We start from the raw sequence: 26,600 nt of genomic DNA on the forward strand, positions 1-26,600 counted from the left end.
AAACGAGAGTGCGCCACCCACTGGGCTAGAAAGGAAGGTGGAGCACGTGCAGACGAGTACGTACAACCCACGTGATCTCAAAATTTTCGAGTCTGTAAGCCCGCATCGCGGACGCGGTTGGACGGCGTCAATCGATACGCAGACGATAGAGCGCTGTGCGCGAAAGCCGTCTGAAAACTGGTTCAACGCCGTTTAAGAGTTTTCACTGCACAACTTAGATCCACGAAGATCAAGCAATATATCACAGAACCTTCACCCCGGGGTGCTTTTCCACGAGTATTCCAGACCTTGCTGCATTCTAACATCTTCAAACATTTCATAAACTTACTCTCTGGATTGTACTTTCTGGTAGTTTTGGTTCTCCTGTTGGAGCTGTTTTATTATCCCGGTGCAACATCTACCATCTACCAATCCGATGATTTCTTTGATGGTTTGTTAACGGCTTGGTTAACCTCCACATCCCGGGGCCTTTCTGCAACTGAATTTCCCTTTGATTTATTCGCACTCGCGCACCATTTCTGCAAGCTTGCAGCCGGCAATTGAAGCAGCATGTCGAGATAATTGATTCTGTATTAGTATCAAGAGGGATGAAATAACATCCAGGATGTCCAGAATGACCGGGAACCCGCCAAACCCCCAACCTCTGTAGCATCTGCTTAGAATTAGCCAGATGGCCACTTTATCATTTATATTTCGTCGTCCGCGTCGTTTTTTTATGATTTATTCTGCTCCGACAGTGAGTGAGAGCTCGGCGCCGTCACTGCAAACGTCCTCCAAAGAGCTGAACATGCAGCACCACGCCCCTCCGTGTTAGCTTTGGCGAAGCCGGTCGCCTCTTAGGAAGTATTACTTTGTCGTTCAGCACACCCAGAAACACTCAAGTTCATCCCGGCTTGACTTACGGCTTCACGCGCGGCCTTGAACGGTCCGTACATTAGAGTACTTATCGTTTACTTTTGTGACGTTTGCATCACATTACAGGAAGATGGTTCCTCGGACACAAAATGTACATAAAAGAACTCTCCAGGCAGTTTCTGTGATGTTGACAAGTGGTTTATTCAGCAGGAATGGTGAACAATCTGTCAGTATTTCTTTTCTACACAAGGCAATCAAGCACCATACACAACAGCGCTGTGATCAAACAGTTTCTCGGACAGTGAGCGTCGGGGGGGAATGACGTTCTTCTTATTCAACAGAGTTCCCCACAAACGATGATTTGGACTCGGTTGTTGCCGTAGCGTCACCGCTGCTCCAGATATTCCATATATATACGACACAAAGCTGTGTTTCGGGTGTGCGGAGGGAGGGCCGTAGTGCAGCGAATTAATGACTGCGTCGTAGGTTCAGTCCTTGGTGTTTTTTAGTGAGGTTCGGGTTTTTCATGAAAAAGTCTTTGGTTTGTACTGTATATATATATATATATATATATAAACTGTATGTGAAGATCGAGGACGACCGACGTCTTTCCCCATTTCAGTCGCCAGGTTTGACTGATTAAAAAGAATTTGTGGACATCAAACCATACATGCAAAAAAAAAATTTGACAAAGACATTTATAATTCAGACAGTTGTGGAACAAAAAAAAAAGCCAAAAAACAAAATAGATTTGGACAAAATAAATTAAATTCCTGGCTAAACTCGTAAAGCTAGTTTGTATTGCAAGTTAAATTTAAAGCAATAAAATGCACCCAAGCTCAATACAATACACAGATGTTTGTTTTTATTATTATTATTGTTGCTACAGACTCGTTTCATCTGTAGTAGCTATAGTGCAATCTAACGTTAGCTGATGCTAGCAAACTTAAAGCGGAAATTTGGGGTCTTTTATTGCAAGTTTTAGATTCAAACTGTACACTGAGGATGCTCTTTAAGCTACATGATGGCTAAGAAGCCAGCGATGGCTAAGATTAGCATAAAGACTGGAAACGGGAACAAACGGCTAGCTGCAACTAGCCCACTCTGAAGCTGTACACGGACGATGCTCTTTCAAACTACGTGTAGGCTAAAGCTACACTCTGAAACCAGTGACGGCTAAGTTTAGCATAAAGACTGGAAATGGGAGCAAATGGCTAGCTGCAACTAGCTTATTCTGAAGCTGTACACAGACAATGCTCTTTCAACTACACGTAGGCTAAAGCTACACTCTGAAGCCAGTGACGGCTAAGTTTAGCATAAAGACTGGAAATGGGAGCAAACGGCTAGCTGCGACTAGCCTATTCTGAAGCTAATAAACAAATTTGAGCTGAAGACGACAGCTCGGTAGGTGGTAGTTTTTGTTCATTTCAGGGCACACTCAAGCTAGCTAATCCCCCCCCCCCATTGCTAGATTCTGTGCTAAAGCTGAGCTAAGCTATGCTAAGTGGCTACTGGCTGTAGCCGTATGTCGCATTTCAGGCAACTCAGAAGTGGGATACGTGTGACCTCAAAGATGACAAAGATTTGCAGAATTTATTTACGTATTATTTCAATTAAATACCGTTATATTTATCGAAGAGGTGAATTTTGAGTACTGGTTTAGCGCTTTCTCTGCCCGTTCACCTTTAATTTAGCTCGTTACAGGACACGACGATGACGACTAATAACAATCTCTGCGAATCCAAAGGGTAAAAAGCGATTGTCTATTTTTAAATCGTCGACACCACGACCTTTGACAATCTTTCACAGTACGCTTGTCAAGTTATTTGGCATAAATCGGGATCTTCTATATTGAGAAAATAATTTAGAAACAGTAGAAAAAATAGCAATTTTTTTTTTTTTGCCTACTTGGGACCACAACGAAGTAATTTCTATTTTTTTTTTTTTTTTTTAATTCTTCATGCATTCACAGATTTCACACAGGTACATTTACTAGCGTACACTACTACCTTATTGAAACAGCTTACAAATAAAAAAAAAACATTTTACGATTAAAACGGTGGCCGCCACAGGGCCGTGCAAAAGGGGAAGACCTCCGGTAAAAAGCCCTGCCGTCCGTCTCTCGTTGCGAGTAACAAACTACAAAATAGCACCATTATACAGCGGATATAATATGAAACCGTCAGTGGATTTTATATGAAACCATCGTGTACAATGAACGATAGCGACGCGTAGGTTAACATAAACGGGGGAGTATTTATTGTTCGATTATACACAGGCAGAGGAGGCGGAGCCAGAGGTGAGAGATGTCGCGCGCAGGGTTTGTGCGGATTAAGAAAAACAAAACAAAAAAGGGCGGGAAAACAAAGAGCCGTGACCGTCTGCCCTCGTGCGTGACGGACTTCTCAGAACTGGCATTTGTGTGTGTTTTTGTGACCTTTGCTCACAGTTATACAACTCATTCAAAGCGGGTGCTTTGTATGCGTTTGTGTCGTGTTGTATCTTACATCTCCAGAGGGACTATTTTCACCAAATCTTTCCAATTTAAATTGAACAGTTTGGAACTCTCGACTACGGAAGCATCACAGGCCAAGATGAATCAATCATTAACCTTCTCAGTTTGATCGAGTAGCCTATTTTTCGGTATTGGACAGATTAGGAAAGATATTTTGACTTTGAGTGTTATATGCCCTGTCCCAATACCACCCCTAACCCTACATTTTGCGCCTGACCCTACATTTTGCGCCTGACCCTACATTTTGCTCCTGACCCTACATTTTGCGCCTGACCCTACATTTTGCGCCTAACCCTACATTTTGCGCCTGACCCTACATTTTGCGCCTAACCCTACATTTTGCGCCTGACCCTACATTTTGCTCCTGACCCTACATTTTGCGCCTGACCCTACATTTTGCGCCTGACCCTACATTTTGCTCCTGACCCTACATTTTGCGCCTAACCCTACATTTTGCGCCTGACCCTACATTTTGCGCCTGACCCTACATTTTGCGCCTAACCCTACATTCTGCGCCTAACCCTACATTTTGCGCCTGACCCTACATTTTGCGTCTAACCCTACATTTTGCGCCTGACCCTACATTTTGCTGCCTGACCCTACATTTTGCGCCTGACCCTACATTTTGCGCGTTCACGTGTAGGGTGGAGCAAAGGAAAATGCGATTTTGCCCTTATAAACAAGGCTCAAAATGTAGTGAGCTGTGATGATGGGTTAACATTAAGTGGAAGATGAAATTACCCATGATGCTTTTGCGAATTCAGCGAGCCGGCTGATATTTTTCAACAAAGATGGCGGCCACATCTACCGGGGAACAAATAAGCACGTTACAATGTCGAATTGTGTTGGTTTGATAAACATCCAAAAGGCCGTTGAGCTTTGAACACTAATGTCAGAAAATAAGTGACGATTTATGAAAGCAGCTAGCTAACTAGCTAGCGAGCGGCTAACCCGCCGAGCGCCCCCGAGAGAGCACGGCCGTCATGCAGCTCTGCGTGGCGGGCGTGCTCTCTCAAATGCTCTCGAAGCACCCAGCAAACAGCCGGCAAACAGCCAGCAAACAGCCGGCAAACAGCCGCTAGCTAGCTCTGCTACATGTGGGTAGTTTTGTCAGTGTTTTTGGATGTGTGTAGCGGCGTTTCACTTGAACACGAATACCCCGGACTTTGACTTCAGATTTCAATCGCGATATAGCGCTATCGAGGACGGCGCTGACGGAGAAAAACAAACAGCTAATAGTAGCACGCTCTACCGGTAGAATTGTCGACACGCGACGTAGGGTTAGCACGTTCGTTGCGCTAATTTGCATGTCGTGGTGTCCCAATACCACTTCCCTCAACGAGGGGAATTTATGCTTGAGGGCACTCAAAACCAAGGGTAAATTTTAAGGGGGAGGTGTTGGGACGGAGCCAAAGACTGAACTGTCCGTCGTCTGAAGATTGGACTCTTGACAGAAATCGAGATTCGGCCCCCGGTGGGGGGGATCGCAAGCTCGTCCGCTCACAAACGCCAAATGCACTTTGAATCCTGTAACCCCCGTTTCCTGACATCCGAACAAGCGCCGTACACCGGCTGACCGAGAAAACCCCTTAAAAGTCAATATGCTTCTGGTTAATTTGTCTCCCAATTTGGTGAAATCGTATACTTCCAGTACTTTCAGTAAATCCCACCTTCCTCAAAATCCCCCCTAATAGTACTTGATTTGTTTTGATAGAAGTATTTGGATTGTGGACTTAGTCCTCGGGTTCCCGACACTTCCTGAGGCTTAGGAAGGGTTTGGATTGGACTTAAATTCGACGAGTGACTCCGTTTTTTTCGACATAAGAACGCCGCCTCCCGACACGGAGAGATTTGACTTGGCCTCGAGGTAAAATATCTAGAACAACATTTTAGAGTCACATCAGGAGCCGCCTGGTTTTTGCCGCTCTCTGAATGGCTGAAGCCCAAATCCGGTTTTTTTCCCCCACCTTTCCTGGAGCTAAGGGACGCCGCGGCTCTCACACACACACACACACACACACACACACAGAGGTATAATAAGCTCTTGTTCGTGTCTCAGCAGCTAAACTACGTCTGTTACGTTGCATTAACAAAGGATTCCTCCCTATATGGAATGGTGCAGTGTATATAATAATCACAAGATCCCCCCTCGTCGAAACCCTTAAACAGTACTCAGGTTTTGAGCCTTTTCCGACCGCTGCTAGCATCTTCTTTGTTTTGTTTTACAGTGAACCATTCCACAGGGGGCACCAGGTAAGGCCACTCCCTTCTCTCGTCCCAAGTCACTGGGCGTTTGTCCGTCCACGCCGCGCCTACATCCTGTAATTCCTGCCCCCCGCGTTGCCTCGACTTGAGTTCTTCTGATGCGCGTCCTGCAACGAGAAAGAAACACATGCTAAGTTTCAAGCTTCCAATCGGAAGGTTATCTGTTTCTAAACCACCACATCCGAGCATCATTTCAGCAAGTACTACCGAGAAGAAACGAAGGGTTCAAAGGGTTGTTCATGGCCGATTGTTGACTTGCGATTGGTACGAACCAACCAGGAAGCAAATGAAGGGTAGCTAATTCAAAGGTCTCCATTCCTGTTAGTCCTGGCTACTAAAATGGAGCCAGCAATACTTTCATTTTCTGGGCTTTAAATGTGGACAGGCATATCTAGAGAAGAGCTTAATCTGCTAGCTAGCTAGCTAACTGTTTCGTTGGCTTTTTTTGTATATAGTAGGGGTTAAGAAGTAACTGCTGTCAAACGTTAACGCGCAGCACGTTTCCATGACGACTGACCGGGAAAAAGACGCGCGTGACGTCACGTTTACGTGACTCCCGATCGTTAAAACGAGTCTCTAAAGTAACGCTAAACTTTAAAAACAGGAGGCGCACATACGTAATACACAGGTACGCTGGTTATTTGTAGCGCTACTCTTTTCCTTTAATAAACGGACCGCTGCAGTTCAACTGCTAGGCGCGCTAACGGCGCTAAAAGGAGCTAATGCAGCTAACGGAGCTAACTGGTAAAGGTGCCCTGACTCCAGTGTCACGGCACGTAAACACGACGTCACACGGCTAACCTTTTGCACAGCTCTACTTGTCATATCTCGGTACATCTCTTGCAATTCTTATTCAAACAAGTCCAAAGTCGGAAGTCGGACACACTGGCGTCCGCAGTAAGTCGCCTGCCAAGTTTGAAGCCCGTCAAGCTAACCGTTAGCGGAAGTGAGACAGACGAATCAGACGATGGAGAGCTGCCACGGTCCAAATAATTAGCGGGAAAAACACCACAACTGTGACCCGTTAGCATCTCTGGAGAAGATTTGATGAGTTTCAAAATCAAAGCGTAGTCTGCTAGGGGGGGCAGAAGTGGCTCGTTTAGCGGTATATTTCTTGCAATTCTTATTCAAACAAGTCCAAAGTTGGACTGCGAATAGTTGGCACTGGTTTATCAAAAAGTTCCCTACCAAGATATAGTCTCAAACCCAACGTTGGTGTTGTTTCGTTAGCTTTAGCTGTATGTTAGTGGGCAGAAGTGGCACGTTTAGCGGTATATCTCTGGTGTTTCTTATTCAAACAAGTCCGAAGTCGGACACACTGTCACACACAAGCCTGTCAAGCTAACTGTTAGCGGCAGTGAGACACAGTCCAAATAATTGGCGGGAAAACACCACAAAGGTGACCTGTTAGCATTTGTGGAGTTTTCAAAATCAAAAAGGAGCTTGTCGTGTATTACAAATCCTACAGTTTTTGAGCAATCACCTTCAAACTTGGCGAGGTCGCTGTGGACCAGTTGCGGTACGAAAAAATCTGGAAGGTTTTTTTGAAATATTGCGTGGCGCACGAGATAGGGGGCGACAAAGTTGGCAAAAAAATTCCGAATTTTCCCAACACGCAACGAAACGCTTATAACTTTGCGATGGAAGGTCAAGTCGGAGCCAAACTTGAACCATGATTGATGATGGGTAGTTGCTGAAGACACCTATGCAAAAACGATCACGTTTGAAAGCAGCGCCTCCTGGTGGTGGAAGAAAATATACAAAAAAAAAAGTTGATTTACGATTTCGGTAATTATTATCATTATTAGAAGAAGAAGAAGAAGAAGCATGGGCTGCTCAACGTTTCAGAAGAGCGAGACGCGCAAATTCACATGTTTGTTCAACTGACCGAACGATAAGATTAATACAGCAGTGCGTGCGCCACAAGCCACAAATGAGATCAATTAGACGAATGACGCGCAAGGCGGCGGCGGCTGCACACAGCGATGCAGCAGGCGTGACAGCGCGCGAGCTTCACCTCAGCGGCCCGACTGCGTCGGTCTGCGATGGTGAGACGCCAGAACTTCAGAACATAATGTACAGTGCTGCCTGGGGAGCCCCGAGTGCCACTGGGTCTACCACAAAAACCACTTAGTTCCCTCTCTCTTGCTAATGGTTTCTTTTTTGAGAGACGGGAAGAAAAAAAAAAAAAGTGCACAGTCAAATCTTAAAAGGATCACACTCTTGCAGATTCTGAACTGGGGGGGGGGGGGGGGGGGGTGCATTTAAAGTTTAAAGAATTTTTTGAAATAAACGTCAAAAAAGTGGAGATGGTAAATAAAATGTCAATATGGTGAGGTGGACGTCGGTGTTTTGAAAGCATACCTTAAAGGATGAGTGACTCTGTCCGGGTAAAGGTCTCTGTGGAAGGAGAACAAGGCGTTTTTGAGTCGGCTCCACAGTGAAAAAACTTTCATCTTCTGACCACTTAAAAGGAAAAAACTTTGACAATCTGAAAAGTGCTCTAAATGAGACAGTGATACCACTCTCGCGTCTGTACACTGAATATTTCATGCAGCCATCGGCTGTGAGTCTGTCTTAGCCCCAAAGACTGGAAATAGTTGGCACTGGTCTGTCAAAAAGTTCCCTCCCAAGATAAAACGTCGGTGTTTGTTTCGTTAGCTTTAGCTGTATGCTGGGGGGGGGGGGGGGGCAGAAGAGGCGCGATTAGCGGTATATCTCTGGCATTTTTTATTCAAACTCGTCGAAATTCGGAAGTGGACACACTTGTGTCGGTAGTAAGTCACCTGCCAAGTTTGAAGCCTGGCAAGCAAACTGTTGGGCAGCCAGACAGACGATTGAGACGATGGAGAACTGCCACAGTCCAAATAATTGGCGGGAAAACACCACAATGGTGACCGGTTAGCATTTCTGGAGTTTCAAAATCAAAAAAGGTTGTCGTGTGGATGTCTCAGAAGGTAGCTAGCTTATTTGGGGTACGAGGTTAAGGTCAACAAAAGGACTAAACAAACTTTCGTAGATTTTATTGGATTTATTTCAAGTTGGTGTTGTTTTCGTTAGCTTTAGCTGTATGGTAGGGGGATAGAAGAGGTGCGATTAGCGGTATATCTCTGGCATTTCTTCTTCAAATGAGTCCAAAGTCGGAAATGGTCACACTGGTGTCTCTAGTAAGTCACCTGCCAAGTTTGAAGCCTGGCAAGCAAACTGTTGGGCAGCCAGACAGACGAATGAGACGATGAGACGAGTCCAAATAGTTAGCGAAAAAACACCACAAAGGTGACGATTGGGTTCAGCAAGTTGAGCCGTTAGCATTTCCATTGTGCTGAACTGTTTGAGCTTGTGGCCAAAAATGGTTACTACATTCAAATTCAAAAAAATGTTTAGGTTTCGTTTTCCGACGTAACTGGCAACCCGTGGTTGCTGGGGCAGCTGAGACTCTACTAACTGCAACGATTGGTAGACGGCGGTAGGTGGCGCCACATGCCAAAACATGATTTCAAAACATAAACATGATTTGCAGTCTGCAAAATGTATATTTTTCATGCAAATACACTGGTGTCCACTAATGTGCCGAGCGGAGAAATCATGTTCTGCTGAGGAACCCCTGAAATTAGCATTTGGGACAATAAACCAAGTGAAAAGTAGAAACTTAAAGAATTCAAATAAATTGGATGATGTAAGTTGTTCATCACAGAGGATATTGTGATGTAACCTGTGTTTAATCATTTAGAACGGCCTTTATAAGACGTTATGAAAGTGGTGCGAGCGGTATCAATATTTAAATTTAACTCAAGCTAAAACCTCAGTCCTATTCTGGGGGATTTTCTTCACATTTCCTGAAAAGTAAACCTCTTTTTTTTTTTTTTTTTAAAGAGCGTATCTGCGCTCACCTTCTTGTTTTTCGACTTGTCTTGCTGCTGCGCCGTCCTACGCTCGCCGCCCTTGTCCGCCTTGTGCCCCGCGGCGCTGACCTTCGGCGCCCTCGGCACGTCCGTGTGGCGCTGGGCGCGCACCGAGCGAGCCGCCTTGCTCGTCTTGGCGGGCGCGCAGTACATCTCCAGGCGCCGCAGCTCACAGCTCTGGAAGCAGCACTCGTCCACGATGCCGCTCGGCCGCCGTGTATTGTAGCCATAGCCTGGTTTACCTGGTTAGAGGAGAACAGCGAGACGAGGGTTAGGGGACGGAAGATGTTTGTAGATGCCTTGATTTTGGACAGTTAGCTTAGCAAATGAATATTGTGATATAAACACGAAAAGATATTTGCCGTTTTCCCCACAAAAACACCAGAACAAAAGTGGAAGGAATGGTCCATTTGCTCCAAAGCATGTTTGCACACCTAGCTAGCATAAGTGACTGGTTATATTCAGTAAACCATGTTTGTTAGCACGTTTTTAATCAGTTAAGTGTAAGCTAGCTGTCCTGGCTGATGTAGCACATTTTAGAAAGTCAGACTTTGGTAACCTGAGCTAAATTTATTTATTTATTTTAACTAACCACAAGTTGACAAACTACCTTTTTTTAAAACATTAAAGATTAAATGGGCAGTTTGGAATTATGGATTTACCCTCAATTTATTGGCATGTTAGCATGTCTACATGGCTAGCATGTCCGGTTAGAAGCTAAACACTAGTATTTTTCTGTTATGTACACCAACTTTGGACATTTGTGGAAGTTTAAATTCATATTTAGCAGGGCTAAATATGTTAATTTGAGCTTAACATAAGCTAACTCATTGCCTTTCCTCTTGAATCTCTTAAATGTTAAATGTAACGTTTGGATCAATGGATTTACCGCCTGTAGTATCGCTCTGATATACAAACACATTTCATGCTGTTTGTTTACATTTATCGGCCAAAGAGGTTTGCTAACTCTTTGCTAGCTAACAACGTTGAGCTTACTTCTCCGTGAACTTCACTGTAAACTGCATATGAACCCCGAGGACGGAACAGAGCGTAATGTTGTGCTAGTTTCGCAAAAAAGTCAACTCAGGTCCTCGTGGCCAGAGGCCAAAAATACTTGTAATAAAGCAGCGATAATGGCAAGGACACGGCTCCGGTTCCGCTGATATATGAACGGCCCCAATGACATCGATTTCTTCCGTGCACGATTTATAGCGTATCACGTTGCACACTGTGGAGCCTTCCTGGCAGCTGCTTCCCCTTTAAAAGAGGCGGTCACAGTCACCCAAACACTGGGAATGTCGGGCTGCGCCATTTCGGCCCCAGGTGTCATTTATACAGGTTGGTCCAGCAAAGCCAAAACCACAAGACCACCCCTCCCCCCCCCCCCCCCCCCCCCATGAGCCTGATCAACCTGCGAAAACAGCGAGGCAGTCATCGAGGCCACGCCTCCGCTGGCTGCGCCCCACTGTTCATTCACATTTTCATTTGGGCAGAAGCCAGAGTTCCCTGAAGGCCGAGGTGGGATAACGCGCGCGGCGCCAAGGAATACACATCATGTAAATGTGAATGTAAAACAGGGGAGCAATGGAAATTTCATTGTTGTAATCGACACGCACACTGGCCACTTTATAGGGGACACCTGTTCAAACTGCTTGTTGACACAAATCGGCCAATCGCAGGGCAGCAACTTGCAGACGTGGTCAAAAATGGCGTGGTTGTCAGAGGTCAGAGAATAATGACCAGAGGGGTCGTACCAATGTTCCACCGGGTCCTATGTTCCCCGTTTTCCCCAAAAAAGGTCCTATGTTCCCCACTTTGTAGAAGCCTGGGTGTGGAGCTCCAGGGTTAAGGGTTAGGGTAAGGGTAAGGTCCCATGTTCCCCGGGTCCTTTTGGGTGAACAGCGGGGAACATAGCACCCTTTTTTAGAGAAAGGGTGCTATGTTCCCCGGTCACATACAAAGCGGGGAACATAGGACCCGGGGAACATAGATACGGTCCTGGTTGTCAGAGGTCAGAGAATAATGACCAGAGGGGTCGTACCTATGTTCCCCCATCCCCACCCAGCATTGGACCTTTTTTTAAAAAAAAGGGTCCGATGTTCCCCGTTTTCTCCCAAAAGGTCCTATGTTCCCCACTTTGTGGAAGCCTGGGTGTGGAGCTCCAGGGTAAAAGGTTAGGGTTAGGGTTAGGGTAAGGGTAAGGGTAATAGAACCCTTTTTCAGAGAAAGGGTCCCATGTTCCCCGGTCACATACAAAGCAGGGAACATAGGACCCGGGGAACATAGGACTCGGGGAACATAGGACTCGGGGACCATAGCACACGGGGAACATAGGACCCGGGGAACATAGGACCCGGGGACCATAGGACATGGGGAACATAGGACCCGGGGAACATAGGACCCGGGGAACATAGGACCCAGGGAACATAGGACCCGGGGACCCGGTGACCAAAGGACACGGGGAACATAGGACACGGGGAACATAGGACCCGGGGAACATAGCACCCGGGGACCATAGGACACGGGGAACATAGGACCCGGGGTACATAGGACCCGGGGACCATAGGACCCGGGGACCATAGGACACGGGAAACATAGGACCCGGGGAACATAGGACCCGGGAAACATAGGACCCGGGGACCATAGGACCCGGGGACCATAGGACCCGGGGTACATAGGACCCGGGGACCATAGATACAGTCCCATGACCAGACATGTTCATAAATGATAAATAACAAGCAACAGAATGAAGCAGACGTAGCTAATAAAGTGTCCGTTGGGGGGGGGGGGGTCGTTAAAACAGGCACTGGACCTCGTTAAGGTGGCGTCACCATGACGACAACGGTCGCTTTCCCTTTTCGAACGACCCCTTTTTTCTTTTTTTTTTGTTCGGTCGCTTCAAGGAACGCGTTCACCTCGCGTAACGAGCCCTGATGGGCTTTTCCCTGTAACCGAATGAAATAATAATAATTTAAAATGGCATTTACAAGGAGGAAATGCCTTCCCCTCTCAGAGTTAATAGCTCTTGGCTCAGACGCCTGCCAATGCTGACAAAGTGCATTAACTTCTGCTCCCGGCACTGCCTTGTCCTGACAACGCTGTATTGGGACAGAGCGCGGCTTTTTTTAATTCAAGAAACAGAAGCATCGTCGTCGTCGTCGTCTGTAAAACCCCCCCGTGATGCCGCTGTGGAGCTGTGAACGAGACAATAGAGAGGCTGGAAATGCTAAAAATACACAGTGCACCTGCATTATTCAAGGACCAGAGACGCCCCGGTTAACGTAGATGTGTTAGAGGGTGTTTACATATTTACACCTGAGGTCAGGACGTTGTAGCCCGAGCTTCAGCCCGGCGTCAGTTTTCCAATACCTGAGCAAATAAAATAAAACCTCGCATATTAACGTCCGCTATTATTCTGAGTGAAAATAGCCCCGCGACGCTGCTGCACAAACATCTGGGAAAGTAGAGGAAATATCAGCTTGGGCACACGAAAAAATAGAATAAAATAAAATAAATAATAATACTACTAACGACGATAATAATCGGGCCTGAAAGGCTTTTGGAAAAGGTTTTAAATGCTTCATTTAACGTTTCATAGATGACTCAAACATGTTTAATCTCCTTAAACTCGACTAGTTAGCTGAACAAATGAATATTGATATATATATATATAATTATATATTATAGTGATATAAAAACAGAAAGATATTCTCTGCCCCCCCCCCCCCCCCCCCAAAAAAAAAATACCAGCAACAAAAGTGGAAGGAATTAATTAATTGTTCATTTGCTCTAAGGCATGCTAGCGCATCTAGCTAGCATAAGTGACTGTCTATATTCAGTCAGCCATGTTTGTTAGCATGTCTGTTTTTAATCAGTTAAGTGTAAGCTAGCTTGATGTCTGATGATTTTAGAAAGTCAGACTTTGGTAACCTGAGCTAAATTTGTTATTTATTTATTTTAACTAACCACAAGTTGACAAACTACCTTTTTTTTTAAAAACATAAAAAATTATATGGGCAGTTTGGAATTATGGATCTACCCTCAATTTATTGGCATGTTAGCATGTCTACATGGCTAGCATGTCCAGTTAGAAGCTAAACACTAGTATTTTTCTGTTATGTACACCAACTTGGGACATTTGTGGAAGTTTAAATTATAATAATAATAATATTTAGCCCTGCTAAATGTTAATTTGAGCTCAACATACGCTAACTCATTGCCTTTCTTCTTGAAACTCTTAAATGAGAAATGTAGAGTTTGGAACAATGGATTCACTGCCCTGATAAAAATTCTGCACAATTAGAGCACACAGGGAACATTCTAGAAGAGGTTGTAGCTTTGGAGGACGACGTCCATGTGGCCAAACCTCCTAAAGCTCTCCTATAGAGGCAACTGCTTTCTGTTCTCTAGCCTCACGGGGGCAGCGATGAGCCCAGAAAACCTTTGCATACTTTGTCGGGGTGACAAAAAGGTGAGATTGATGCTTTAGGGACGACCTGCTTTAGTGCACAGCTGCTTCGCTGAAGTCTTTTATGGACGCTGGGAAGCCGTCCCGCCCTGGACTGCGGAGCGTGTTGTTGTCTATTTGAACACAACCATGTGGCGCGCGGAGTAGTCTGAACATATTTCGTGGACATTTTGATGCGTTCTGGCGCATTCGCTCTTTTCCGTAAACGCTCGCTCGTTCTCGCGTTCGAAATGAATTGCATGCGCCGCGAGGACGAGCCGGCTATTTTCAGAACCGTGTCTCAAGTGGCTGACGTTGGTGATTTATACGCGATGTTAATCAGTCAGCAGATTCAACAGCGAAGAGTTAGCTGAAGACATAACGCAGAGAACGGAAGGTGGACGACTGCCCCGTTGAATTCGGGACAAACACCGGAGAAGATTCATTGTCCCCGGTCTTTTACCAAGAACAAGGTTGTTCTAGCTGCTCGAGAACTACCGAGAAGGCTGTGACGCGTGCACCTGTCCTCTTTTGTACAGTCACAGAGTTCAAATAGAGAAATCTTCTTTTTAAGCACCCCCCCAAAAACTCCATAGCCCGTGCAAATGGAAGGACCCGTCTCTAGCTAAAAGAATGATGCTAACATCAAGTGAGGAAGTTCTGCCAATAACAGGAAGGGCTGACCAGAACTGAAGAGGTGCATCAGGAAGTGCGTCTTCCTAATATGTCCTCCTGACCCTTCCCCCGGGCACACTGTTGATCACTTTATTAGGGGACGTATGGATCCATTCTTTTGGCAGATGTAGGGAAACCCTGAAGGTTCCTTAGTGGCTAACCGGACAATACCACTTTGTTAAGGTGGTAAAGGCCGAGTTTGGACTCCTCCTGACCCTTCATCCACAAAAAAATACCTTCTTGAAGACCACTCTTTGAATCAAGGCGTTACTGCAACTCTTTGGTTTCTCAGTTGTCTCGTCAACCCAAAGCACCCAAGGACCTTCTAGAAGCTTGAAGCTAGCTTATTAGATGGAGGTTATCGTCAGCCAAACAAGAGACGATCACAGAGATGGAAGGTCCTGTAATCGTCCGGTGCCAGACACCTCTCATAATCCATCCTCCTTGGTCCCATCACCCTTCTCCAGGACACTGGCTCCTCCACCTTCAGTGCTACCGGTATAATCAACCCCCCACTCTTTCAAAAACAGACATTGATTAGATGCTACATGGTTCTTTGGACCTTTCTTTATGGCTAAGAAGGTCCCAGAAGATGCCACCCAAAGATGGTCCCATAAGGGGGGGGGGGGGGAGTTCTGTCGAGGTGCCAAGTTTTGGTTTTGGTTGTTGACCCTGTAGAATCACCGCGTCTACTTGTCACAGTGGACTCACCTGACCTGCTGTTCGTCCCCGCTAACCTGTGCAGCCATTAGCTCATATTTGGCCATTTCCACTTGCTCTTTGCCAGATTGTCTTTGTGCCATGTGCTGTAGCTTTCCAGCACTTTGTTCTTTGCTTGCATTTTTTCATTCTGATCATGTTTTGGACCTTGCGAGAGGTTCTTTTGAGGGGGGGTCGGGATATTGCCTCGGCTGAACCTTTGTATTTTGTTTGCCTGCCAAGTTGTTTTTTTTTTCTACGCAAAGACTCTTTACTTTTAAATTCGTCTCCCGAGTCCTGCTCTCGGGTCCGTTTCCTCAGAACCCACGACACCTCTGAGGAATGGCACGGGAGAGCGATGGCTACATTCCCCCATTCCAGAGACGTACAGATAGCATCTGAGTTTTACAGCTTGGTCACGGTCAATAAAAGCCAGTGGATTCTTGGAGCCGGGGAGCTGCTCTTCCTGCAAAGTGTCAGGCGGTTTACTGCTGGGCAGGGAATACGAGAGCTGCTAAAACACTGGAACCTACCACTTTATCACCCGTACCACAAAGAGTTTATGGCACGGGCGAAGTGTTCCTTTACGTTAATGTGTTGCGACATTAAAACCTCATCCAAATGTAGTCCACCGAGAATAAAAAAGCATGGTTCATGTCAATATAGATTAAAATATGCAGTTGTTAGGGATATATGTTTGGCAAGGCACTTTGTTTTTAGAAATCACTGAATTAAATATTATAAAAAGGGTCATTTTTGTCCCATTTTTGTTAAAAAAGTAAGGCACACTGTTGATCACTCTACTAAGGACGTATGGATCCATACTTTTGGCAGATGTAGGGAGACCCTGAAGGTTCTTCAGTGGCTAATCGGGCAATACCACTCGTTGGACTCTGCCCGATCAGGTTTTGTTGTCAAGCATGTGCAAGACAGACCTGACTCGAACATCTGTTTTGGCGGAAACGATGGCAATAAAGTGTGAGCAAGTGGTTCATGACATTCTTTACAGCTCCAATTAAACACACAAGACAAGAAAAGTTCCAGGATCACGACTATAAATCTAAGGTGATCTCTTCGCTTTAATGCAACGAGATACGTCCGCCGTGCGACATTATGTAATTGGACGAGTAGTAAAGTGGTGTTTTTGCGTGCCGCTCGTGTCCTCGGAATGCCTGAAGGTGTCTCAACTTCAGGACGGCGGTCCCACTTCATGAGACACATCTTTGTTGTCGACGGGCATGGGTTTGATGGGGGGGGGGGGGGGGGAAACGACACCATGTTTGCAGCGACGGGTGAGGACACAGGGGGTCTTTCTTCAGATCTCACTGTGTTCAGGTCCAGAGTAAAGGGAGGAGGAGGAGGAGGAGGAGGAGGAGGAGGAGGTGGTGGAAGATGGGGCCCGATCATCCTGTAATCCACATAATCCCCAGCTTTGAATGAAATCGACAGGGAGGAACGCCGAGGACTAAAAGCTATTTCCCTTCCCTGATCTTATCACCAACAACTGGTGTTGGAGTTAAGGCCACATTATACTTCTCCGACTGCGTATGCGTTATCCGTCTGCGTCACCACGGAGACGCCTCGAGCATTTATACTTCTGCGTCGTGGTGACGGACACTCGCTGCAATTTCCCGCCCGATCAGTAGGGGTCGCTGCGCAAGGTTGTTGTGCTTCTGGCTACAGTGAGCAATGGCGTCCGAGAAAGAAAGAGAGAGAAAGACTGTTGTTGTTGAAACAGTGGCCGTTTCTCACTTTTCTGTGTCACGGAACGCAGTTTTAAGATAATTTGAGGCGAGAAATTGGCCATTTAGGGTCTAAACATGTGCTGTGTGTGTTAAGATATGACGTATTTATAGTTCGGCAGCGGCGTTATCGGCGGGGATCAGCTCCGCCTCTGTCAGGACGCCCGGAGCGCACTGAGAGCCGGCACAGAGCAGCTTAGCTCGGCCTGTCCTGAGGACCAATCGCAGCTCTTGCCGTCTCCGTTGTCCCTTGACGGAGTGACGGACACTTAAAAAATATTCCGTGCACCCGGAGACGACGCAGAGGCTCTTCGACAGGTTCTGCGTCGACGCAGAGGACTCTGCGTAGCTACGCAGAGCACTTTACGCAGGAGTATAAATTGGGCTTTAGCCAAAACCGCTATAATAACAATAGCCCAGAACCCCCCCCCCCTCCCCTTTCATTGTAAGAACGAGACGTTCTCACTCTTCAGTCTTGGCCAAAACCAACGGGTTGTTCCACCCCCCCCCCCCCACCCCCTGTTTTAATCCATGAGAGTTTGGGCATCAATCATCAACAGTGTGATTATATATTTCACGCTCACTTTAGAATAACGGAGAAACGCTTCCCGGTGAACTGAAAGTGACTTTAAGACACGCAGCTACTTAGCGCTTTACACCTCGGCCAGAAAAACCTCCCATAACAGATCCGATTCATGGAATGAACTGTCCCAGTCAAATCGCCCCATGGTCCTGCCTGCTAAAGCACTACAAAGACACCAGAGGATTTCTAGGTCAGGCTAATAATTGGAAAAACTGACTACGGTTGTGGATTTTTTTTTCTTTTCTGTTTCTGTTTCACTGCTTTAAAAAAAAAAAAAAAGAATTTTCCTTCAAATGGTATTTAGCATTTCTGTCAGGGTAGGAAATCTTTAAATACAAGTGTGCTACTTTACTGGTGGCATGCGTAAGGTGGATTGGCAACAGCGCTCGCTCTCTTTCTCGGCACGGAAAAGCCCCAAAGCTCTGTTGCAAACATCGTCTCTGGACGCATTATCAATTCGACGGCTGCCAAATTCAACATGACCAGACCGGGGGAGAGGAGTTCAGGGAAAGGAGCAGCGAACACTGCCCCAACACTGGTGTCCTATCTATACGCGACGCAATCCAAATGGATTCTGCAGATACTTCACGCAAACAGCCACTGGTAGATGTAGATGTAGATGTGGCTGCTGACGGGGAGGAGAAGAAAAAAAGTCATGACAGTGAAAATATGAGCGAGGAGACCAAAGGGGGGGGGAACAGCATATTTTCCAAGGTACAGCACCCCGCTGTTCAAACCTCATCGTCTCTTCACAAGAACGATGGAGTGCTCGTGAAATTCACCTCAGGAAAAACTGGCATTGATAGATGGACGCTGTGCAGTTCAGTGACTGCTCAGTTTTGGAGGGGGGGGGGGGGGGGTGGTGGTGGGGGAGCAGTGCAGGAAAGACAAATACATTCGCCCTACCACAAGAGGGTCTGTTTCTGTTTAAGAAGCGTTTTCTTTCTTGCATCAGGACCAACTGGCAGACAGTAGTGTTGTACTTCTGTAGCCATCCATCCATCTTCTACCACGTTGATCGCGGGGTGCCAATCACAGCTGACACGGGGCGGTAGGCAGGGTCACACCCTGGACATCTGAAGGGATGTTGTAGGTCCCCCCCCCCCCAGGTCCCTTTTGTCGGAACCCCAAAGTCTTTAAGAACACCCCTGCTCAAGCAGAATTCTTTTATTTTGAAAGACCATCCTTTCATTGTATAGAAACGTTGCACACAGGTCACAGCCTGGACAGTCCATCACTGGGATTTAGGGGGTCCAATTTACCTCCAGGGACCCCGGGCCTCGAACCCGGGTCTTTTTTGCCAACCACTACATCAACACCAACTGTGTGGCCCCTCTAGGTGGAACATGCCAACAAACAAAAACTCTAACGCTATCAGGAGATAGCAAAAACATTCTCACATCGCCCAATTTCTGGAAAACCTCATCTCACAGCCTTGTGACAAGCGTAAACTTATTAGCCGCACTTCCAGACTGCGATATAAAACATTGCTCAAAGGACCGGGGGGGTATGGGGGGGGGGGGGGGGGGGTGTTGAAACACGAACCAGGATTTGAATTGCCAAGACTGGCCACAACAACACTTTTGTGAGAATCGTGTGCGTACGCTTGACCTAAAAAGGCCCCATGGTGGTGCTAGTAGCTTGCCTTACTTATGCTTTAAGGCAGGGGTTCTTCAATTCTGGTCCTGGGGACCCACTGCCCTGCATGTTTTAGAAGTTTCCTTGCTCCAACACACCTGATTCAAATGATCAGGCTAACCCTAAGCTAACCCTAACCCTTGTTGATGAGCTGGATATTTGAATCAGGTGTGTTGGAGCAAGGAAACTTCTAAAAAAATGCAGTGGGTCCCCAGGACCAGGATTGAAGAACCCTACTTTAAGGTGTCCAAAAACATTTAACCAAAGAAAATGCATATTTAAGTGCGTTTCAAGCAAGTATTGGGAATTAGTTCACTGGCATAATCAATAGGTGGCGCAAAAGTCCAGGTCAAAATAGATGGATAGGGAAGGCGCTCCAAGCAAGAACAAAAGGGTTAGGGTTAAACTTTAGGTCCCCCCAGGTCCCTTTTGTCTGGACCCCCAAGTCTTTAAGAACACCCCTGCTCAAGCAGAAGTCTTTTATTTTGAAAGACCATCCTTTCATTGTATAGAAACGTTGCACACAGACACCACCTGGAGCTAAAATAACAGCCAGCGCATAAATAAGTGATTATCGACGCCGTCGGGATTCCAAGAAAAATCCAATTCACGAGAATGTAACACTCGATCACGTAACCCATAATCTTCCGCCGCCTAAACGGAGAGAACATGGCCATTTGTACCAGAGAAGTGCTGTAAGCGGGAGAATCCGAGAGACCAAAGAGTCTTAAATGGCAGAAAACTGGCACCGGCGCAGGCCGTCACGACCACTTCACAGCATGTGGGCGCTGCCAGCAGCATCTGGACGAACAAGACTCGCAGCTTCGCAGCAGCTTGGTGGCGCTCCAACAGCTCTCTGGCAAACGGCGCACGAAAAAAAAAAAAAAGGCTTGACGCAGGGAGTGATGTGGACCGGTCCTGGAAAAGCAGGGGTGGAGGAATTTGGCAGCGGGTCGGAAAGGGAGCAGCAGCAGCAGCAGCAGCAGCAGCAGCAGCAGCAGCAGCAGCAGCAAGGTGCATCATCAGCCTGCTGCCAGACGCAGCGCAGACACTGGATGACTCGGCAAAAAACAGTCCTGTTACGTTCCCGGAGACGTTTTACCGACCTCATTAATAGTATATGCGGTCGAAACGCTTGGTTTTTCTGAGTGTGTGTTAAGAGTCTAAGTCTGTTCCTGAGTCCTCTGTGTTAGGGTCAAAGTCAAGTCCTGAGTCCACAGTGTTAGAGTCCAAGTCAAGTCGTGAGTCCTCAGTGTTAGGGTCAAAGTCAAGTCCTGAGTCCTCAGTGTTTGGGTCAAAGTCAAGTCCTGAGTCCTCTTTGTTAGAGTCCAAGTCGAGTCCTGAGTCCTCAGTGTTAGAGTCCAAGTCGAGTCCTGAGTCCTCAGTGTTAGAGTCCAAGTCAAGTCCTGAGTCCTCAGTGTTAGGTTCAAAGTCAAGTCCTGAGTCCTCAGTGTTAGAGTCCAAGTCAAGTCCTGAGTCCTCAGTGTTAGAGTCCAAGTCGAGTCCTGAGTCCTCAGTGTTAGAGTCAAGTCCTGAGTCCTCAGTGTTAGGGTCCAAGTCAAGGCCTGAGTCCTCAGAGTTCCAGTACAAGTCGAGTCCTGAGTCCTCAGTGTTAGAGTCAAGTCCTGAGTCCTCAGTGTTAGAGTCCAAGTCAAGTCCTGAGTCCTCAGTGTTAGAGTCAAGTCCTGAGTCCTCAGTGTTAGGGTCCAAGTCAAGGCCTGAGTCCTCAGAGTTCCAGTACAAGTCGAGTCCTGAGTCCTCAGTGTTAGAGTCAAGTCCTGAGTCCTCAGTGTTAGAGTCCAAGTCGAGTCCTGAGTCCTCAGTGTTAGAGTCAAGTCCTGAGTCCTCAGTGTTAGGGTCCAAGTCAAGGCCTGAGTCCTCAGAGTTCCAGTCCAAGTCGAGTCCTGAGTCCTCAGTGTTAGAGTCAAGTCCTGAGTCCTCAGTGTTAGGGTCCAAGTCAAGGCCTGAGTCCTCAGAGTTCCAGTACAAGTCGAGTCCTGAGTCCTCAGTGTTAGAGTCAAGTCCTGAGTCCTCAGTGTTAGAGTCCAAGTCAAGTCCTGAGTCCTCAGTGTTAGAGTCCAAGTCAAGTCCTGAGTCCTCAGTGTTAGAGTCCTTGTCAAGGCCTGAGTCCTCAGTGTTAGAGTCCAAGTCGAGTCCTGAGTCCTCAGTGTTAGGGTCCAAGTCGAGTCCTTAGTCCTCAGTGTTAGGGTCTAAGTCGAGTCCTGAGTCCTCTTTGTTAGAGACCAAGTCGAGTCCTGAGTCCTCAGTGTTAGAGTCCTTGTCAAGGCCTGAGTCCTCAGAGTTCCAGTCCAAGTCGAATCCTGAGTCCTCAGTGTTAGAGTCCAAGTCAACCTACCAACCGCCGTCTACCAATCATTGCAGTCAGTAGAGTCTCAGCTGCCGTGCACCCATGGGTTGCCAGTTCCGTCTGAGCTACAAAAGCTAACCGTTGGCGTCTTGCTCAAGGGCACGTTGACCTCTTTAAACCTTTCTTTGAGGGTTTTTTTACAACTTTTCCCCCCGAGACATAAATCTTATGCACCGGTGTTTTTCATTTATAAAACTAAAACTCTCGGGTGACCTCGACTTCACCAACAACGTGAGTTTTTTCAGCCTCTCGAGGTTAAAATCACCTGGATTTCTTCCACCATTTGATCTGGAGAAGAAGAAGAAGAAGAAGAAGAAGAAGAAGAAGAAGAGAACGTCTTCAAAGTCAAAGCCAGCAGCTCTGACTGTGACATTACGGCCCTTTATTGCCTCTAACGCAATGTACTGTACCCCGGGACGAGTGGTACGCTCCGTCCCTTTGCAGTCCGTCGACAAACGAGTTACAGTTTCCGGACGGAATCGATTAGCGGAAAAAAGAGAGAAAGTGAAAGAAAAAGAGAGCGAGAGAGAGAAGGAGATGCTGCAGAGAAACATTATATCTTCTTTCTTTTTCTTTTTCTTTTTTTTTTTGGGGTGAAAACTGGCAGCTGACAAACATCACAGCCACATGTGGAAAAATCCTTCATAACTTCGGGACGGCGACCAAACCATCAATAACGGGATCGTTATGTCAAAAACTGCACAGGGAGGACGGATTAAAATGGAAGTTTTGTTTGTTTTTGTTTGAATGGATCGATCCGTCGATCGATTCCAGCCAAATTAAAACGCGGAGAAATCGACGCTTACGGACTTTAAATCCTGGAGGGGGTTTTCTTTGGGTTTCTCTCTGGTGGGGAAAAAAATACAACTTCACTGCGTCTTTTCTGGGCCAAAATCCACTTAAACACCCCCCCAAAAAAAACCTTATTTGCCACCAATAATAAAGTCACTTATCGTTATTCTAGTGTTGCATTTAAGGGTTTTTTACACAGTGAATATGTAGAGGGATGAATGGACTGGAGGAGCGTCACTGCAGAGGAAAGTCGAGGTCGAGTTGATGTCAAAGCGGCTGCTTTCTTATTTATGAGCGAAAGCCGGAGGCGCAGAGCTCTGGGACGCAGACGGCCCCGACCTTTATGAATAAATGAAAACGGTGCACTTACTGAAATAAAAGCCTCGCTCGCCGCACACAAACTGCAGCGTGTCGACCAGCTCCGCCCCGCACAGGGTCTCCGGCCCCGCCCCCGCCGCCGTCGGAGTCAGGCTGAGGACGCACAGCAGTAGTGAGAGGGTGTGGCCACAGGAGATACAGCACATGGCACTCTGCGCCCAGAGAGAGAGAGAGAGAGAGGGAGAGAGAGGAAGTCATGTGACACACTCACAAAAGAAAAAAAAAGTCTATTTACGTATATGAACTTAAGGCTAATAAGCATTTTTACATAGAAAGTTGCTCAAAGGCACACACACACACACACACAGTAAAAGTCATGGGAATACATGGACCAATTTTTTGCGACCGATACTATACCGATATCTGTCTTTTACCTCTTTAAGTCTAAATCTTACCTTTTCTCTTGTATTCTGCACTGGTGCCTTGCTCAAGGGTACATTAAACAGTAAAGTCAGTATTGGCAATATTTAAGGACGGCTCAGTACCAAATATTGAGACCGATATCAGCCCGATATTTATTTTTTACCTGGGTTAGGTTGTATTCTGCACTGGTGCCTTGCTCAAGGGTACATTAAACAGTAAAGTCATGGCAATATTTAAGGACGGCTAAGTAGCAAATTTTGTGACCGATATCAGCCTGATATTTGTTTTTTACCTCTTTAAGTCTAAATCTTACTTTTTCTCTTGTATTCTGCACTGGTGCCTTGCTCAAGGGTACATTAAACAGTAAAGTCAGTATTGGCAATATTTAAGAACGGCTCAGTAGCAAATTTTGTGACCGATATCAGCCCGATATTTGTCTTTAGCTCTTGAAGTCTAATCTTACTTTTTCTCTTGTATTCTGCACTGGTGCCTTGCTCAAGGGTACATTAAACAGTAAAGTCAGTATTGGCAATATTTAAGAACGGCTCAGTAGCAAATTTTGTGACCGATATCAGCCCGATATTTGTCTTTAGCTCTTGAAGTCTAATCTTACTTTTTCTCTTGTATTCTGCACTGGTGCCTTGCTCAAGGGTACATTAAGCAGTAAAGTCATGACAATATTTAAACACGGCTCAGTACCCAAATTTTGTGACCGATACCACACCGATATCAGCCCGATATTTGTCTTTTACCTCTTGAAGTCTAATCATACTTTTTCTTGTATTCTGCACTGGTGCCTTGCTCAAGGTACATTAAACAGTATTATAGTAGTAAGTCAGTATTGGCAATATTTAAACACGGCTCAGTACCAAATTTTGTGACCGATATCAGCCCGATATATGTCTTTTATCTCATCTTAATTTTTCTATTTTTTTTTTTTTATATATATTCTGCACCGGTGCTTTGCTCAAGGGCAGAATGGAATCTACCGTACCGATATCACAATCTTGAGTCACTACGAATAGTGAAATCAGTACGATATTTTGCCTATATTTTTCCCCAGTTTTGAGCTTTCTTTTATCAAACAAATCATATCAAATTTTTCAACTTTCTCAAAGCAGAAATATCACATTTTCCTGCTCCATCCGGGCATCAAACCTTGCTGCCTTGCTCAAAGGTGCAAACAGTGAGGTAATAAGGACATTCAGTGACGGCTTGATACCATGTTTTGTGTCTGATATCACACCGATATTGCCTTTTACTTTAGTGATCAGTCTAATCTGACTATATGCTGTTCTGCAGTGAACGTTGGCGTCTTGCTCAAGGGCAGGGTCAGTTAAGTCATGGTCATATTTGTGATATTTAAGGATATTTAAGGTGTCTGATATCAGACCGATATCGTACGTCTTCACCCTCTCTCAGTGTTCTGTTTAATTTGAGCAATTTTTCAAAAAATCTCGTGTTTTTCATTCCGTCACATCAGTATTGGACCGATAATACCGATATTAGCTCCGTTTACAGGAAAAAATACGATATATATATATATGTCGATACAGGCTTGACATTGCGATAAATTTGGATTCTTCAATCAAAAATGGTCCATTTAAAAACATTTTTGTGCAAAAACAGTGAACATTCTCTTCGTCTGAAGAGCGCAGTACAAGCAGGGGCACAAAAGCCTGCCGCCACCTAGTGTGTGGAGGCTGAATTACAACACATTTAGCACATTGACAAAGCAACATATCAAAAATATCAATACCGACACAGGGAATCACATCAGCTCGTGCAATATAAAATATTAGTGAAAAAAAACCACGTTTTTCACACGGAAGTTTGAAATCTGGGAGTTTTAAGACTTTTTTTTCCTGAGCTGCACAGTAAAAAAAATAAAAATAAAGAAAAGAGGGAAGAAAAAATGAAAAAGGGGAAAGTGGTTGTTGCCACAGATGGTAACTTTACAGGCTTTTGTAGGAAAGTGTATTAAATCCAAACTTCCACTCTGTGCCAGGCGAACAGGAGGCGCAGTGACGCTGCGTGTGTGTGTGTGTGTGTGTGTGTGTGTGTGTGTGTGTCCACACTGGAAACACGCGTTTCTGACTGTATCATGTGATGATAATGTGTGTGAGTGTGTGTGTACACAATTAAATGTCAATATCAATAACAGCAGAGGAGTCGAAGTCTGCGTATTTCAAAGCACCTGTGCCAAAAAAATGACTGCGCGCTTTTACGCACAAAAAAAAAAAAAAAAAATCTCCAAAACAGTTGAAAATTGAAAAAGCAGAGTTGCAAAATTGCAAAAAAAACCAGAAGCACAAGGGATTTTTTTTTTCTTTTTTTTTCTTGTGAGATGGAAAACGGTTCTCCCGCCAAAGGCAGCGGAGGAAACAGCGCGCGCCAAATATACATAATAAAGAGAATAAAGACAGGACATTATCCATCTGCGTCCCAACGTGTGCGCGCGTCTCACATATAACACTTCATAATAATAATAATAATAATAATAATGACAGCACTAATTACAGGGAAAAGCTGCAGAGCCGAATTCTGAATTATGGGATTATTCACTGATGCAGAGAATGCATGATTAATCTGGTGCAAAACATGCAGAAACAAGTGAGTAAAACAGAAGAAATCCACATTTTTACGCATTGAAAAGCTGCAAAAAAAAAAAAAAACAGTTAAGCGCAAATGCTGCTGCGAAAAGAAAGAGGTAATAAATTAAAGTAATTTTTTTTTTTTTTTTACCTTGAAGACATCACATAAACGCCACCGAGAGGAGAGAGCGTTAGACAACATCCCCACGCGCGTGTTCTCCGCGTAAAAGTCAGAGCCCGGCGAAAATCAACTTGTTTGAAGTCATTAAAAAAAAAAAAAAAAAAAAAAAAAAAAAAAAACGTGAGAGAGAGGAGAGAGAGGAGAGAGAGGGATGATGATGATGACGATGAAGAAGAAGAAGATGCGATGTCACATCTCAATATTGTTCCCCACTTTGTTCCATTGCGCACGCAATTCGCTTCTTTTTTTTTTTGCGGAGGAGAGAGAGAGAGAGAAAGAGTGAAAGAGTGAGATTTAGCGAACAGGAGACGGATTTAGAGAGAAAATCCCTGACATTTATCTACATTACACAGACGTTTTGAACAGGAAACAGCTGGAGCTGCATGCGCTCGCCTCCTACTCGTCCTCAGTTATTCATTAAGGATTTTGGGCACGCGTTCAAATCACGTCATTTCTCTCTCTCTCTCTCCTTTCTTTCTTTTTCTCCTTTTCTCAGAACAGGATTGAATTTTGATCTCTCTCTGACACACACACACACACACACACACACATACACACACTCATATATAACACATTTATTTCACGCGCTGAGAGCTCGCGCAG

General features: G+C 45.6%; 1 protein-coding gene across 1 annotated transcript; it reads right to left on the reverse strand.

The window, feature by feature from the left end:
• Window positions 1–5,616: 5,616 nt before the first annotated feature.
• igf1 (insulin-like growth factor 1) lies at window positions 5,617–26,018 on the reverse strand (the record flags this gene model as incomplete). The annotated part of the gene is made up of 5 exons (XM_083906731.1): window positions 5,617–5,742; window positions 8,000–8,035; window positions 9,526–9,779; window positions 22,852–23,011; window positions 25,968–26,018. 5 exons carry the CDS (start codon window positions 26,016–26,018, stop codon window positions 5,683–5,685), a joined length of 561 nt encoding a protein of 186 aa, XP_083762857.1. The 3' UTR covers window positions 5,617–5,682.
• Window positions 26,019–26,600: the final 582 nt, after the last annotated feature.

The sequence above is a fragment of the Microchirus variegatus genome (genome assembly GCF_963457635.1).
Source record: "Microchirus variegatus genome assembly, chromosome: 20".
Taxonomy (NCBI): domain Eukaryota; kingdom Metazoa; phylum Chordata; class Actinopteri; order Pleuronectiformes; family Soleidae; genus Microchirus; species Microchirus variegatus.